The sequence below is a fragment of the Rhincodon typus genome, chromosome 35 (assembly GCF_021869965.1).
Source record: "Rhincodon typus isolate 14 chromosome 35, sRhiTyp1.1, whole genome shotgun sequence".
NCBI classification, from domain to species: domain Eukaryota; kingdom Metazoa; phylum Chordata; class Chondrichthyes; order Orectolobiformes; family Rhincodontidae; genus Rhincodon; species Rhincodon typus.
Genome location: NC_063366.1, coordinates 15,148,678 through 15,166,677, shown reverse-complemented (window position 1 = coordinate 15,166,677; position 18,000 = coordinate 15,148,678). Strand labels below are relative to the sequence as shown.

The 18,000-nt window shown below is 39.9% G+C and overlaps 1 protein-coding gene across 1 annotated transcript in view; it reads right to left on the bottom strand.

Moving 5' to 3' along the window:
* The window catches only part of LOC125486945, a 30,951-nt gene that overhangs the window by 4,053 nt on the left and 8,898 nt on the right, over positions 1 to 18,000 (bottom strand). Inside the window, exons 3-4 of the mRNA XM_048616520.1 lie at positions 11,340 to 11,539; positions 2,056 to 2,316 (exon numbers count right to left, since the gene is read on the bottom strand). Of these exons, the coding sequence (XP_048472477.1) occupies positions 2,056 to 2,316; positions 11,340 to 11,539 (461 nt within the window). The remainder of the gene's footprint in view (positions 1 to 2,055; positions 2,317 to 11,339; positions 11,540 to 18,000) is intronic.

Genomic DNA, 18,000 nt, shown 5'->3' with positions numbered 1-18,000 from the left:
TGGTGCCCACTGATTTGCAGCTGGTGCTGGAGGTTGCTGATGTAATGTTAAGTGTCCTGACCTATATCCCCCATGGGATATGAGCTCTGAGTCATCTCATGCACTTGAAGGACTCTCTGAGAGAATTTCTGCAGTCTGCCTCTCATATCATAGATCTTCATGCTCTCACTACTCTGTAGCTTGTAAAATCCCTGATATTAGGAACTGAAGAAACTTCCATTTGAGCTCATTCCCAAATATACTAGAGAATTGAAGCAGGTTCTAATTCCATCATCACAATGGTCTGTGTCTTCTTTGTGATGTTCTTTACCATTGGAGAAAGGGACTTGGCCCATATGCAGACCTCGTATCTATGATTGCTGTATATCAACTGCTTTAAAAACATTGAGGTGCTCTTCCTGCTCTACAGAATGTTTTTGGGCCACGGCTCAGTGAAAGTGCTCTAAACTGCATCCTTTGTAAAGTAACATAACCATCAGTGGTTTTCAGCTTGGGAAACCCGTTTGATAATTCCACATCAAGCACAGAGTGTCCTGGATAGACTCAGCAGGTCTCGTAGCATTTATGGAGAGAAACAGACCTAACACTTGAAACTGGAATGTCTCTTCTGAATTCATAAAACACTCCTGCTTCTGCTCTGAACAATTCATACCACACTCAAAATAATAACTCTGTTTGTCACTCAGGGGAGAGTTCTGAGGAAGGGTCACCGGACCCGAAACGTTAACTCTGTTTTCTCCTTCACAGATGCTGCCACACCTGCTGAGCTTTTCCAGCAACTTTGTTTTTGTTCCTGATTTACAGCATCCACAGTCCTTGGTTTTTATTAACATTGTAAAAGCTTTCACTGCCACAACTCGTGATTTTCTAACCATTCAAATTGATGCTCAGAAAGATCAAGGCACAGGAAGCCAGGTTTGATTCCAGCCTCGGGTGACTGTCTGTTACAACTGAGCTCTGGAAGTCTCTGATAGGGATTCCCCGATAGTTTGCAGGAGGGGAGGGCACAGGGTAATGGGGCCAGCTAAAGCAGCTGCAACTGCTGCAATACAGAGAGCCAAGGGGGAGCTGAGGCTGAGATGCCTCCTTTAAATGACACATTCAATGTCATAACTGAGAACCAGGACCTGCTTTTCACTCAGTCACTGAGCTATTATGAAAAGCACCCCTCCATGTTAGCCATTTCATATCTTCAAAGGATTTGTGTAAGTGGAATGCATATATACTTCTCCACATAAAAAATGACTTGGGTTTCCAATCTGCGAGTATCTGTCTCAACACTTTACTTCAAGACAAGTTCAAGTGAAAGTAATCAACACTTAGGTCCAAATTTCTAGGGTCCTAAACAGGGAGATCCTGCAAGAACAGCTCTGGTTTAGCACCTCTTTTCGTGATTCCAACATGACAATCTCCAAATAAAGGAGATGTGATACCATGAAAATAAACGGAGGATGTTATACTGGGTGTAGCGAGCTCGTGGATCCAATCAGTTAATGGTGGGTGTGCCAGGGCTAACATATATTGAGGATTACAATATAATGAAAAGGACCTTTCCACTTTAGCTCACACAGCTCATATCAGGGGCACAAATGAAAAATTCTATTTCTTAAACAAGTCAATGCTCAGAAAGATCAAGGGACACAGTAGGGTGGCACAGTGACATGGTGGTTAGCACTGCTGCCTTACAGTGCCAGGAACCCGGGTTTGATTCCAACCTCGGCTGACTGTCTGCGTGGAATTTTCACGTTCTCCCTGTGTATGTGTGGGTCTCCTCTGAGTGCTCTGATTTCCTCCCACAGTCCAAAGATGTGCAGGTTAGGTGGATTGGCCATCGTAAAATATAGATGTAGGGTGCTCTTCAGAGGGTCGGTGCAGACTTGATGGGAATACTGGAGGGATTCTTTGATTCAATATGTAATTTCGGGGCACTGACAGAATGTGCTGGAGTGCAATTTTATCTTATTTTTGCTGGTTGACATGAGCTGCAATATTCCTAATTGTTCCGCATTCATGATCACTCTACTAAGTGGTAGTTTGATTTTACATTCCACTTACCAGGTTGCTCGGTCCAGAATTTGATTGAAACCCAGGAATGAGCGAAAATTGTTCTGAGAATTTGTTGCTAGCACTTTCTTGGGCGTTTTCATTTGCTTTCTCTGTTAATTTTTCCATCATTATCTGTGTTTCCTTGTTCTTACGTATACAAATATATTCAATCTCGTAACGATATTTACTTTTGTCGTAAGTGTAGTAATAAATAAAATAGAAGAATAGTAGGCAGACCAAGGACACGAAAATTAAAAGGCCACCAATGAGCTGTTAAGACATGTGGAGAGATAAGAAAATGTATTTAATTGAAGACCATCAAGAAATTTGTCATAAAGTGAACATAATCTTTAAAAGCAGAATAAAAGGAAACAACTAATTTAGACGATTACGAAACTTTATGCCAGAGAATTTCTTCTGAGTCTGCAACGTACACCTACTGATACTCAACAACCAAAGGGACCATCAGAATACAGCAGTGTTGTTCCTGATTAATTTTCCAGAATGAACCAAATATGTCATCTTCTAATTAGGCAGATGTACGAAAAATATTCACCACCGTGATGGCTTTTCGTTCTTTATGGTGAAAGTGCTGCAATTATCATGTTTTAAGATTGTTATCATTTGGGACCATAGCTTTAAATTTGGGGTAAATGAAAGGGCTGATGTCATTTGTTCTGATGTTTGCCTGGCAGTAAGTCAATGTGGTTTGATTATTAGGTGGCAATACTTGACTGAGCAGAAGGTGAAAGGTATTTAATTTTGGAGCAAATGGCAATACGTTCTGATTTTTCATCGAGTCTCTCAAAGCATCAGAAAAACACTGACAGCACTGGATAGTAAACAGTTGGCTGTCCATTTACTTTCAAGGTAAATTGGAATTATGAAGAATGTAACTAATTAGTATTTCTACCTAGATGCAAGGGGGGTGTGTTTCACATTGCAATGGGAGACGAAGGCAGAGGAAGATATTTTTAGATTGGGTTACTGGCTCCATACAAATCAATCAGTATCACAGACAAACAACAAAGATTCTCATGGACAGCAGAGAGAAAAGCCTGCTTGACTTTGTGAGCTTCAGCAGTTGGATGCAAGATAGAAGTGGTCTTTAATCAAAAAGATGAATCTTGCGGTCTTCTATGGATTGTTGGAGATTTGACCTGGCATGGCCTGGGATGAAGAAGAGTCATCAGATTATTCTGCTGGGAATGGACTTAAGAAAATCTGAGGAAAATGCATGGAATGATCATTCAAAGTTACATCTAGTGATGATTGCTGGACTACCTGCTATAACCACTGCAATTCTGTGGAGACTGTTTTATGTGATGTGTAAAAGGTGTATATTCTTCTCTAGCATATATCATAATTTGTAAAAATAAAAGTCAGTAGTGCTTTTTGTCATTTGTTACAGCTTCTAAAGTTCATTTTTTAACTTAAACTTATAGTTATGAGTTTCTCTGAAAAACTGGTAGCCACTCTGGAGATTGTAACACTTGGATAAACAAAACAAACTTAAAGAGAATAAAGCCCTGAGTCTAGACAGATTGCATTGCTATATTTTTGAATATGTCTGGATTAAAGAGTGTATTACTGCTCATAATTCATAATGCTTCACCTCAATGGGGTAGTGCGCCTGAAATAAAACCCCACTACTCTCAGAGTCATCACAAATTTAAAGGTTTAATAAATGAAGGCAAAATTTCCCGCTTGAGCTGTGTTTTAGACCCAAGTTGACAGAGAGCGTGGACGAGATTTCTGGACTTAACAAGAGTATCCATTTATTACAAGTAAATAGATTCTTCTTACATTTAAATGATTACGAACTATTTACATCTAGCTCTATGGTTAAACTCAACCACCTTGTAAAACACCCCAACACACACAGAGACACACACACAGACATAAAAAAGTGGGTATTATGGACAGAGAAAAAAGACTAGGAAGGCTTTCAATGGTCCCTCTCCACAGGGTTCACTGTGATGATCTTTTTGGCTTGTTATGTCCTGCTGTTCTTCAGTTTTCCTTCTCCAGGTACTTTTGCTTGCTTGCAGGAAGCACAGACTATTGGGTCATGCTCATAAAGTTTCTAAAAGTCACAGTTCACAATGACTGTTGAGGGTAAATAAACTCACTTTCTTCAGGCTCGAGGACTTTTGTGCTGTAGAAAGAAAGGACAGCACCAACTTTTGCAGAGGTCCAATAGCTTCTGACCAAACTTTCGTACATGGGAGCCAATCACATCATTTTTGGCAGGCACAAGGCCTTTGTCATTGATCTGTGGAATGGTGACCAGTTGTCAATCTGCTCCTTGTTGCTGGCTGACACACCTCCTTGGCTCCAGTTCACCTACAACCAAATCTCCCCCGCTGCTTGAACAAAAACAAACAGTGTAAACAGCAATTGAGTGCCAGGCAACTTGCTTTTAAAAATTGCAGCAGTCCTTCTACCATCCTTCATTTTTGAAACCATCCTGCTACCGCTTCAGTTCACAATCAAAAACGCAAAAAAATGTTAATGGTTTTACCTGCCTCCACCCTTATCAGATGCAACATCATTTCAGAAATGTGCTTCATCACAAAAAATATGATTCACAAACAGCACACAAGATTTATATCAATTCATCCTTCCTCGGTGTTACTATATACTACAACATCAACAAATAAATTATGAACCACAGCTATGATCTGATTTATAAGCCTGTGGATTTTAGCTAGGTCATTCTTTAAGCCAAGTCGCACCTGATGTAACAAAAACAGAAATATCTTTATCCCTTGATGTTAATGGTACTTGCCAGTAGTGTCCCTTTAACAGACAAATCTCGGAAAGGAATGAAGCCCTGCTAATCCTATCAATGCAGCCTTCCACCATAAAATTAGGTATGAATCTGTTCTTGTGACCACATTCATCTTTCTATAATCTATACAAAGTCGTGTTAATTCATCTGATTGAGGAACAGCATTATAGGTCAACTCCACCTGCTTTGACTACATTCAATCAGGTGGTTTTGCAGTATGTACTGAATCTCTGTTTCTATGTGAGCTTGTTTCTCCAGGCTCAACCGGTAAGTATTCAGTAGTCCTGAATCTCTTATGTACTCATCTTGTACTATGCTAGCTAGGCATCCAGGTGTATCTCTACAGATTATCTTATGTTTTCACACTAGTCTTAGAAGACCCTCCTTTGTCTTTTCTCTAAATATGGGAACATCATGCCTAAGTGTCCCAAGGAACCAACTAGGGAACAGACCGTCTGGTATTGTGCAATGAGAAAGGAATAATTGGCAATTTAGCTGTGCAAGGCCCCTTGGGGAACAGCGACCATAATATGATAGAATTCTTTATTAACGCGGATAGTGATATTGTAGATTCTGAGACTAGGGTCCTGAATCTAAATAATGGAAACTATGATTATATGAACATGAGCTGGCTATGATAAATTGGGGAATATTACTCAGATGGTTGACCACAGATAGGCAACAGCAAACATTTAAAGTGTGCTTGGAGGAACAACAGTAATTGTTCATTCCTTCTGGCATATAATTAAAAAGGGAAAGGTGGCCCAGCCATGGCTAACAAGGGTAATGTAGGTAGTATTTGATCCAAGGAAGGGGTATAAAATTAGTCCAAAAGAGCAACAGACCTAAGGACTCGGAAGAGTTTAAATTTCAGCAAATAAATAGAACTGAAGAGCAAATGTGCGGGGAATATACAGACTGATTGTAAAAGTTTCTAAAGGCGTGCAAAGAGAGAAAAAAGTGATTAATGAAGACAAGTATACATCCCTTACCAGCAGAAACAGAAGAAGTTCTATTGGGAAACAAATGCATAGCAGACCAATTAAATACATATTTTTGTTCTGTCTTCACAAAAGAAGATACAAAGAACATCCCAAAACTGTTGAAGAGCACAAAGTGTAGTGAGGTAGAGTAACTGAACGAAGTCATTATTAATAGGAAAATTATGTTGGAGAAATTAAGGAAAGAAAGATTGATGAATTGCCAAGGTCCAATAATTTATGTCCCAGAGTACTTAAGAAAGTGACCCTGGAAGAAGTGGATGCAATGGTGGACATCTTTTAACGGACACACTCATCATGCTACCTTACATCAAAACACATGTGAACTGACCACAAGACTCCTACAACCACTGGGCATCAGAGTAGCACACAAACCCACATCAACCCTACGGCAACTGCTCACCTGAACCAAAGACCCATTACCCACTATGGACAGGACCAGTGTCATATACAAGATTCCCTGCAGAGACTGCGACAAACATTACATTGGACAAACAGGAAGGAAATTAACCACAAGGGTACACGAACATCAACTGACAACAAAATGACACAACCAATACTCACTCATTTCCATCCACGTGGATATGGAAAACCATTAATTAGACTGGGACAACACCAGGATCCTGGGACAGGCAAAGCAGAGACAAGCATGGGAATTCCTAGAAGCCTGGTTCTCTACTAAGAAATCCATCAATAAACACATAGAACTAGACCCCGTATACACTCCATTGCGTAGGAAAACGGGAAGTGAGGTAATCCAGCTCAGTCGACACCAGAGTTTAAATAACAGGTGGGAAAACACAACACCACTTCATCGGAGGCTGCGCTGATGATGTTACCAACAGGGCAATGAACCAGCTCAGCGAGCCAACCAACCACAAAGTTTATAGACACAGGAGCAGTTTCTATGGATTAGAAGTGAGCTAACTTAACTCCATTATTTAACAAAAAAGGAAGTAGAGAGAAAACAGGCAATTATAGGCTAGTTAGTGTGACATTGGTAGAAGGAAAAATGTGCGACTCCATAATAAAAGATTTAATAGCATAGAACTTGGAAAACAGTGACAGCATTGGGCAGAGTCAGCATGGATATATAAAAAGGAAATCATGCTTGAGAAATCAATTGGAATTTTTCGAGGATGTAACTAGTAGAGTTGATAAGGGGGTATCAATTGGTGCAGTTTACTTGAATTCTCAGAAGGTTTTTGATAAAATCCCACATAAGAGATTAGCATATAAAATTAATATATATGGGATTGGGGATAGTGTATTCACATGGATAGAGAACTGGCTGGGAGACAGGAAACAAAGAATAGGAATAAACAGGTCTTTTCCAAGTGGCAGGCAGTATCTAATGGCTATCACAGGGATTGTCCTTGGAGCCCAGCTATTCACAAAATATATTAATGATTTATATATGGGAACTAAATGTAATATGTCTAAATTTGCAGGTACTACAAGCTGAGTGGAAAGGGGAACTGTGAAGAGGTTGCAGAGATGCTTCAGTGTGATTTAGACTATTTGAACGAGTTAGCAGTTGCATGACAGGTCAAGTATAATGTGAATTACTGTGAAATTATCCACTTTGGTAACAAAACCATGAAGGCAAATTGTTATCTAAATGGTGATAGATTGAGAAAGGTGGAAGACAATGGTCCATGGTCACCAGTTGCTGTCATTTCAAAAGTCACATGCCTCTGAACATTTAGTTCCTAGCTTTAATATTCTTATAAAAATGTCTTCATAAGTGGCTATAAGATCATACCCATTAACCTATATTTTGGTCGTTACTCTATTTATTCTGTTCCAAATACAATGCACATTCACGTAAGAAGCCATTAATTTTGCTTTTTAACCTTTTTGTTTTCTCATTTTGACCTTAAGTGCTTCTGTTTTGCACATTTGTACAATCTGTTCCTTCCTGTCCCATTCTGAGTATCGTCATCCAAACAGCTGTTCCATAATCCTGCCGTATCCTTTGGGTTTGTAAGCTTGTGTTTCCCCTCTTCCAAACCCGCCCCTTTTGATTAGTTTGAAGCCCTCTCTATAGCCTGTGCAATTCAATTTTCCAGGACACTGGTCCCAGCACATTCCATGTGAAGCCTGTCCCATTAGAACAATTCCCTTCTACTCTAGTACTGGTGCCAATGCCCAATAAGCTGAAATGATTTCTCTTGCACCAATCAATGTACACACATTTAACTCTTTGACTTTATTTACCCTATGCTAGTTTGTCCATTGTTCAGATACTAATCCAGAGGTCATTACCTTAGAGATTTGGCTTTTAAATTAGCTCCTAATTGTTTAAAGTCTTTCAGCAGAATCTCATTTCTAGCCCTATTGCTATCATTGGTACCAATGTGGATGACAACAATTGTATTCCTGCCCTCCTACTCCAAGTTCCTCCCCAGTGGGGATGTCCTAACCCTGGCACCAGATAAGCAATACATGCTCACAGTTGCAAACAATAGTATCTATTCCCCAAATTATATTGTGCCCTATCAGAACTGCATTCCTATTTCCTCTTCCCATTTGAATGGTTGCTTGTGCCAAGTTGCCATAGTCAGTTTGCTCATCCTACAGTTCCCACTGTCATCTACACAGCTTACAAGTAACAAGCTGATAAATAACGGAATTCTTATGCAGAGCAAATCTCAAAGAACATCTGGAACTTATAAATATCTTAAGTAAATTTTAAATTGCACGAATTTCTGAGAATGTGAAGATTGGTTCAGACACACAATGGGTTGATTGCTGATTTGCTAGTGGGTTGCAATCTGGTGGAATCTAACTGTAGTCATTCAGAGTAGTTGAAAGTGGGAAGTGATGTTCCACAAGAATCATTGCTAGAAACATTGCTGCCCACAACTCCTTTTAGAAATTTGGATTTTGGAAAGAAGAGAAAATACACTGTAATTTTTTTTTTGAGTTTTAAATGTGTAGAATGATTATGAGAGAGCTTGCAAAGAGTCGCCATGTTTCAGTGCCAGTCTACTGTATCTAGGTACATATGACAATAATAAATTTGCATTTAACATCAAAATTGGAGTGAGATTGTCAATATTGAGCAAGAGCACAATAACTAGCAGGAGGCCATTAATAAAGATGCAAATTGTCAAATAATTTGAAAATGATGTTCAAAACAGATAAATGTGAGATCACACATTTTGGAAGGAAGGAAAAAGATGCAGTTCATTTCTCGAATGTATAAGTCTATATGCGGCATTAAACACAAATACTTCAACCCAATAAAATATATATGATAATGAAAGGCAGGACACTGTAGTCACTGCAAATTCAGTTCTGAAAATATTCCACACATCTGCCAGCCCCAGAGGAGAAAGAGGCGAGTTAACATTTCAGGTCAGGTATTGAAGAGGTTTCGTTGATCTGAAACTGTGATCGATGCTTTGTTCCTCCACCCCATCTACATCACAGCTTCTTGTCACAATCCCCAAGATATCCCAATCCAATTAATATCTTTTGAAATTAGTCACGTTTTAGGCAAACTTCCATATTCAGTAAAGCTATGTTACAAATCGATTTAACTCCCTCATTACCCAATCAAACATTATGAAGACTCACTGTCTGAGCAGAATTTAAACCTCATAGTTCAAAGCTTTACAATTTTTCATCAGAACTATTATCCATTTCTGAAATGAACAGATAAATTGTTCTGAAGAAGATCATACCAGACTCCAAACAGTAATTCAGTTTCTCTCTCCGCAGATGCTGCCAGACCTGTTGAGTTTCTCAGGCATTCTGTGTGTTTGTTTCAGATTCTTAGCATTTGCAGTATTTTGCATTTAATTATGTGTTTAGCTGTGTTTTTGGAGTTATCAATTAGCTTTTTACAAAAAAAAAATTCCAAGAAAGCGGAAGTTACTCATATATCCAATGGAACTACACGGAAAGTTTAAGGGTAGACATATCCAGAATTGCTCAATCTGTGCTGCAGAATCATTAAAAGAGAAGCTTAAAAAAGACATGAGAGGCAACTTCATAAACAGAGGGTGGTTTGTGTGTTGAATGAACTTCCTGAGGAAGTAGTGAATGCAGGTACAATTACATTTACATTTAAAAGACATTTGGATAGATACATGAATAGGAAAGTTTTGGAGAGATATGGGCCAGGAGCAGGTGGTGGGATTAGTTTAATTTGGGATTACCACTTATTAGGGCCTTGTACAGTGTAGAAATGCGAGAGGTCACAGGCTCAAGTCCTGGATGAGCCCTCATTTCTTGGGCAGCACAGTGGCTCAGTTTTTTAGCACTGTTGCCTCACAGCGCCAGGGACCTGGGATCAATCCTCCCTTGGGCAACTGCCTGTGAGGGGTTTGCATGTTCTCCCCATGTCTGAGTGGGTTTCTGCCAGGTTTCTGCTCCAGTTTCCTGCCATAGTCCAAAGATGTGCAGGTTAGGTGGAGTGGCCATGCTAAATTGTCCATAGTGTTCAGGGATGTATATATTAGGTGTGTTAGCCATGGGAAATAAACGGTCACAGGTAAAGGTAGGGAGATGGATCTGTGGAGGATCAGGGTGGACTTGTTGGGCCAAATGGCCTGCTTCCATACTGTAGAGATTCTGTGATTATGTTTGTTGGACTGAGGGGTCTGTTTCTGTCCTATGTGACTCTATGTATCAAACTCTGAAATGTTCTGAAGTTTCTTGATAAAGTAACAGTGTTACTAAGGAAAGGAGCTTAAAGCAATGAAATGATCTTAGAATAAGAATTTATTATTAATCTTAGACCAGAATGCTGGGGCTATAGTCAGCAGAAAAGAAATAAAGCTTGGTGTTTGGACTTTTAAAAGAAGGAACTCAATCATACATAGTATGGTCCATGAAGAAAAAAACTATGTCAGTAGCATAGTAATACGGAAAGTTCCAGATAAGTTGACATTTTAATTACTTCAAATCCAGCAAAATATTAAAATACAGAAAAATCTCTCTCCCTTTGAAATGAGTTGCACTGGGGTCTTGCCCAAGACACAACACTTTTATGAAGTTCTCACTGTTTCACAATATTTGTAAAGCTGATGCAGATAAAGGGGATGATGTTTGTTTAGTTTATGAAGAACGTGCCCATTATTTTTACCGTGATTAACAATCTTTGAAACTGTGTTAGAAAAGTGAGTTTTTTCCCTTGTATATCTTATTTTCTATGTTTAATAAACATTTGTTCTGTTTTATTGTTTAAACGCGAGATTGCATGATTATGTTTTAGTAAAAGATCGCTTTGGTTTTACAAAAAAGAGATCTGTCCAACAGCTTGGAATTCTCCCAAAACAACAATCAACTGTCTGAAGAAGGGTCCTGACCCGAAACGTCGACTTTCCTGTTTCTCTGATACTACCTAACCTTCCTTCAGCTCCACACTGTGTTGACTCTGACTCCAGCATCTGCATTCTTGGTATGCCCCAAAACAACAGGCGTCACTAGCTCATCATCATTTTCACAATCTCTCGTCAGAACCAATGTATGAAGTTTTTACTCACCCGCGAAAAATCACAATGATGTCGTTGTCCAGTTAAGAAATTGTTGAGGTCGCGATCGCACTGGAACTTGACGCACGTCGTATTGGCCACTTCTGTAATATCGATCTTAGCACATGTATAGTAATCGCCATCCAAAAGCAATATGCTAATCCATAATATTGGGGGAATTAAAATTTTACACAGCCAAAACAAAAACTTAACTAAATAAAAACGACAGCACTGAATCTCACATTTCGAAGTCTGTTCTTGAGGTTGCCCCGTGTTTCTTGAATCTCTTTTGCAACAGGAATGGAACTGATTTGATTCAAAATGCAACAGTAGACTGATGAAAAGCAGTAGTACTGCAGGTAACCCGAAGAATAGACCAGCGTAATTACGATTTGAATTCAGGGAAGTACACGGACACGGGATCTGCTTTTCCAGGAGCTCCTCCAATCCATAAAATATTAGGACCAGTACTGTCCCAATGAGGGTGTATGTGCCTGAGCTACTGTTTAGAAATAACTCCTTTAGGAGCGTTATTTTATTGTCATCCGGTACCATTTCACCGGCTTTTGGAACCACACAACGACACAGATATTCACAACAAACAAGATTTACTGTAAATCTGATAGCCTGATCCGGGAAACTCCACCCAGGAAAGCCTTGACGTTTTATAAACACTTTGAAGTGTCTACAGCCCAATCGTTTCTGCCCTAATTTGGAAGTGACCCACTTATTGTAGTATCAGAAAAGAGAAAGTGTCGCCGACTACACACTATGTGGGCACATCTCTTCTGTTTTAAACCACATTCAGAGCACTGGCACGCATGCCCATCAAAGAGTCTCTGCTCTAACACTCATCAACACCTTACTGGTTTATTAAGTGAAAGAAAAATAAAACTACATTCAGACAGCTCCTTTCAGAATTCGCAAGACGCTTCTGAAATTGGTCACTTCTGTTGGAAAAGCTTAATACGGTTCTATCAGCCCCCATGAGACAGTTGACTTGTTGGGCAATGTTGGCCAGGACACTAGCTATTTCAAAAAAACAATCATTCTTGACTATCTCTCTGATCGTGAACATACAGCATAAAGTCCAGGCAGAATTGACAATAGTTTCCATTGGGTTTAACAAGCTGGTGATCTCGAAAAATATAAATATTGCTTTGTCATCATTATTGTTATTCAGTGCAAAATTACTAATATTCGAATTTACTTAGAGATATTTCTCAGAATGCAAATACATTGTCAAGTAAAAGCAAAATACTGCAGATACTATTGGAAATCTAAAATATAAAACAGAAAGTGCTGCAGAAACTCTGTTAAATGAATCACACTAGCTTCTGCTTGTCTCTCAAAAAAACCGAAAGAACTGCTGATGCTGTAAATCAGGAACAAAAACAGAGTTCTGAAGAAGGGTCACCAGACCCTAAACGTTAACTCTGATATTTTTCCTTCACAGATGCTGCCAGACCTGCTGAGCTTTTCCAGCAACTTCAGTTTTTGCTTCTGCTTCTCTCACCACAGTTGCTGCAAGAGCTTCTAAGTTAGTCCAGCACTTTTCTGAAAACAAATGAGTACCCTGCTATGATAAGATTGTTGCTTTAAAACAACCTGCGCAGGAATAAAGGAACAATTTTCATTTATGCAACTCCTCCAACATTAAACTGGCTCACAGTGATTCATAGGCAAATAATTCCTTTGAATGGTTGTTACTGCTGCTTTGTGAGAAACAGATTGGATATTCAGCATACAGAGACTGGATAATTGACCAAATACATTTGTTTTAATTGTATTTGTACAAGCACCACTTTTAATAAAAATTTCACCCCAAACAAAAATATGTCTGTTCTGATCATTTTTCTCCATTTGAACAGCCGGACGGCGCCTCGATTAGTGACACAGCTCTGACAATGCAGCACTCCTTCAGTACCTCACTGAAGTGTCTATCTGAGCGTACAACTCAGAAGGATATGCTTTAAAAGTTATGCTGGAAAAGTAACCTTGCTTAAAACAACTTCATATGATTAAAAGAATCACAAATGTAAAACATGTTTGCACATTCTCTCCTTGTCTGCGTGGGTTTCTTCCGGGTAGCTCCAACTTCCTCACACAGTCCAAAGCTGTGTAGGTTACGGTGGATTGGCCAGGCTAAATTGCCCATAGTGTCCAGGAATGTGCAGGGTAGGTGGATTAGCCTTGGGAAATGCAGGGTTACAGGGTTAGGATAGGGCGCGGGCTCTGGTTGGAATGCTGTTGGGAGGGTCGGTGCGGACTTGTTTGGCCGAATGGTCTGTTTCCACACTGTAGGGATTTTATGCATCATACATCTGGAAAATCTCTTTGCAGAACAAGGTTGAGCAGGAAGAGAGAATTGTTTTTAATTAACAGTATTTATGTTGACCAGTATTTATGCTTTGGTTCTAATTCCCTGCTCCCCTATTCTTTTAAAAAAAAACAAAACCCTCTAACACAAGCACACTCCTGTACACAAATAGTTCCAATTAAGAATGTACATTTATTCACAACTGTTTTTAATTAATTTTGAACTTCTTATCTGTGCTCAGCATTAGTTCTGTCCTGGTGGGCAGGTATCTGTTAAAAGCCCATCAGTTTCTACTTACCTGGTTTCAGTCTAAACAAAAGTTTATGAGTGAACTAGTCCCTGGTGCATTCTCCATGGCAATAGCTCTACCAATCACAATTCTCTTGCTAACCAGTCAGTGACCTCTTCCCTCGCAGCATAAACTATTGTTCGCTTTGAAATTGGGATTCTGTCCTATTGAGTGAGAGGTGAAAAGCTTTATGTTTGACCAATACTCAAGTTCTGTACTACCAACCAATCATTAATAAATAATAAACATTAAACATTCACACTTGAGTAGTTAATAAATAAATTTTACACTTTGATCTTAAAGCAGTGTCACCTGTGGAATATTGTTAACTGTGGCTTCTTCGATTTTAAATCACTGTTTCTACTGGTCCCTTGCTATTGTTTAATAACTGTTTTTATTTTATTTATTAGCAACTCATAGAAGTCTGCACAGTATATACTGAAGTTCATGGCACTACCAGCTCTATTTCTACAATGCTATCACTCAAACCTTGCACCTCAGTTGTGCCATTAAGCAGAAAACTCTTATATTCAGCATTGGATACAGGAATAGAAAATGCAAAAGAGACCAGTTTCAGTACTTTCTGAAGAAGGGTCCGAACCCAAAATGTCAACTTTCCCGCTCCTCTGATGCTGCCTGGTCTGCTGTGCTCCTCCAGCTCCACACTGTGTTATCCCAGTTACAGTATTTGGCTGCCACTCTGGTATTTGTCTGATAAGCTCCACCCATCATTGTTCTATTCTCTGCTCCTTTGAGACTATATCATCATTTGATTATAACCCAACAGTCATCCTACAGGTTGTCAATGCGGAATGCTGTAGAAGAGCCTCCAAGTCAGATCATTTTTACAGCATTGTCAATTGAGAGCAGTGCAAGTCATTGTTCACACATGTTTGTGAAAAAATGTTCACACATTTTTCTATCCCCTCATCTGGATGGGTACATGAATAGGAAGGGTTTGGATGGATATGGGCCAAATGCTGGTAAATGGGACTAGATTGGTTTAGGACATCTGGTTGACACAGATGAGTTGGACTGAAGGGTCAGTTTCTGTATTGTACAATACTATTACTCTGTGATTCTGGTAAGAAGTATGCCAATACTCCTAACCAGCTTTGTAGTACTCATTCATTTAGGGACAGAAGTGACAGTCACCACGTTGGTAGGTGCAAAGTGCTTTTGTATCAAATGTCAACAAACATATATAGAGTTCAGGAGTCTCTTTATTTTTGGCTGATGAAGTAAACTTGCTGTAAACTTTGAGGCCGATTGTCCACGTGTTAAACTGTAAGAACTTCATCCCATGTTTGAGGCAGCTATGGATAATATTACATTTACACCTCACCTGTAGCAGTCAGTCATGAGTTTGTGCTTAAGTCAGTTGAGTTTCTCATACACTGACTTCTACTTTCCAAAATTCACAGCGACATTGGCAGTCACATAAGAAGAAGTATTGTAAATGCTGAGTCAATTCCTCTGTCAAATTTTGCAGAGATATGTCGCTATTCTCGCATTTACCTTGTCATTGCAACAACATCTCTGAACAGGGTGATCAGAAAATATCTCAAAATGAGGCAAGCAAACTTTAATTCAGTCCGTTGCAGATGGCAACACACCGTAACCAGGAAGAATATATTTCCCTTGTCTCAGGTATCAGACCCAATTGAAAAATACTGTGCACAATCCACCTCTTTAAGCAAATATTCTGAATATTTCAATGTCAAAACAATTGCTGCTGTGCTGGTTGCTCTTGGCCATCCACACAAACGTTTTTCATCCAATTATGAAATCTGCCAATACATTAGGAGGTATTTTGTTACAAGTCTTTACTTTCACAAATTAAACATTGTGAAACGTTATTGTGACCATTCTCTGTTTCAGCTGTAATCACAAATTTTCTTGTGTCGAGCCTCCTTTGATTAGAAACAATGACTTGTGGTGTTCTTCCCTCTCACTTTTCTGATTCCTGGTGTTTTGTGCCCCTGTGTGGCTGATCAATGCATCTCTTCCCTTCTATATCACCAGCGACCCCTCATCACAAATAATGCATTTATCTGGAACTGTGTCAACTTTGTGAAGCCAATTTTGATTGTATTTTCTTTGTACCATTCTTCATTAAAATGGCAGAAGTATGTTTGTTTCCCTGTGCCCGTGCCATCCCCTGCCACTACTGATGCCAGCTCTGTCGGAATAGACCTCACCATGCTCATTTATTATTTGGATTTTTTGAGCTGTTTTATTAGCAACCAAGATTATTGGACCAGCTTTAGTCCTATCCAGTTGGAGCAGCAGTGCACCTTCTGCTAAATTACCTCAGTTGAAGTCTCTGAGTCAAGTCTCTCAGTGAAATAGTGGGAAGGTTGGTTTTTAAGATTTATCATTATCAATCCAAGTTTTCTCGGGCAGAAACAAAAGGAAGGAAATTTGAAACAGTGTTGCCTTTTACCTCATTTTTCCACAGACTTTCTTTTGCAGCCAGGGCCCAGCCCAGGAAGCCAAGAGAGCTTTCTAGGTAACGGGTATGAATTTTGCCACCAGTCTGCAGGCGAGAAAATTCAGTTGCCCCTGACTGAACTGTCTGTTGGTTTAATAACTTTACCTCTTGTTTGGTGAGTTTGGACTGGCTCTTTCACTCTCCAATTGTCTTTTCTCCAGACTTTGTGACTGGAAGCTTGATGTTTGCTCAAACTCAACATCAGCCACCAGTGTGAAAATAAGTAGATGGATAGCAAGCACCGATGTTCACGAGGGTACAAGTGCACTCTGCACATGTGACTATTACATAGACATCTAAACATTGAGACGTTGCAATCCTAGGGACACTCCCCATTCTATCAGGAAGAAAGTTCCAGAATTTGTACCTGGCAACAATAGCAATACAAAAACATATGTGGCTTGGAGGGGGACTTGTGGGCGGTAGTGTTCTCTTGCATTTTTTGTATCATAGCCAACTCACACCTCGTAACATTGTAGTTTCCCCTATTAAGATCCAGAACCCTAGTCCCAGAATCAACTACCTCACTGCCCATCTTGACGAAGATATTATGATTGTTTATCACCAAGGGGTCTCTCACAACTACATTACCAACTACTCATTTCTCGTTGCATAATACCTGGTCTAAAATGTTATGTTCTCCAGTTGGTTCCTCAAAGTATTTGTTCAGAAAACCATTCCGTATACATTCTAGGAATTCCTCTTCTGTGGTATTGTGACTAATTTGATTCGCCCAATCTATATGCAGATTAACCTCACCCATAATTACTTTGTTCCTTTACCATGTGATTTCCTATTTAACACTAGTCCCAACAACACGACGACAGTTGGTTGTCTGTATACCATTCCCACTAATGTTATTTTTTGCCACTTGGTATTTCTCAATTCTGCCCACACAGATTCTATCTTGACTGAGCTAATATTTTTCCTCAGTGTTGTGTTTATATCCACTTTAACCAGCACTGCATCTTCACTGTCTTTTCCTTTTTGTCTCTTCTTCCTAAACATCGAATAACCTTGGATAACAAGGTGCAGGGCTGGATGAACACAGCAGGCCAAGCAGCATCATAGGAGCAGAAAGGCTGACATTTAGGGCCTAGACCCTTCATCAGAAAAGGGGGAGGGGAAGGGGGTTCTGAAATAAATAGGGAGAGAGGGGGAGGCGGATAAAAGACGGATAGAGGAGAGGATAGGTGAAGAGGAAACAAACAGGTTGAAGAGGCGGGGATGGAGCCAGTAAAGGTGAGTGTAGGTGGGGAGTTAGCGAGGGGATAGGTCAGTTCAGGGAGGATGGACAGGTCAAGGGGGCGGGATGAGGTTAGTAGGTAGGAGATGGGGGTGCGGTTTGAGGTGGGAGGAGGGGATAGGTGGGAGGAAGAACAGGTTAGGGAGGCGGGGACGAGCTGGACTGGTTTTGGGATGCGGTAGGGGGAGGGGAGATTTTGAAGCTTGTGAAATCCACATTGATACCATTGGGCTGCAGGGTTCCCAAGCGGAATATGAGTTGCTGTTCCTGCAACCTTTGGGTGACATCGTTGTGGCACTGCAGGAGGCCCAGGATGGACATGTC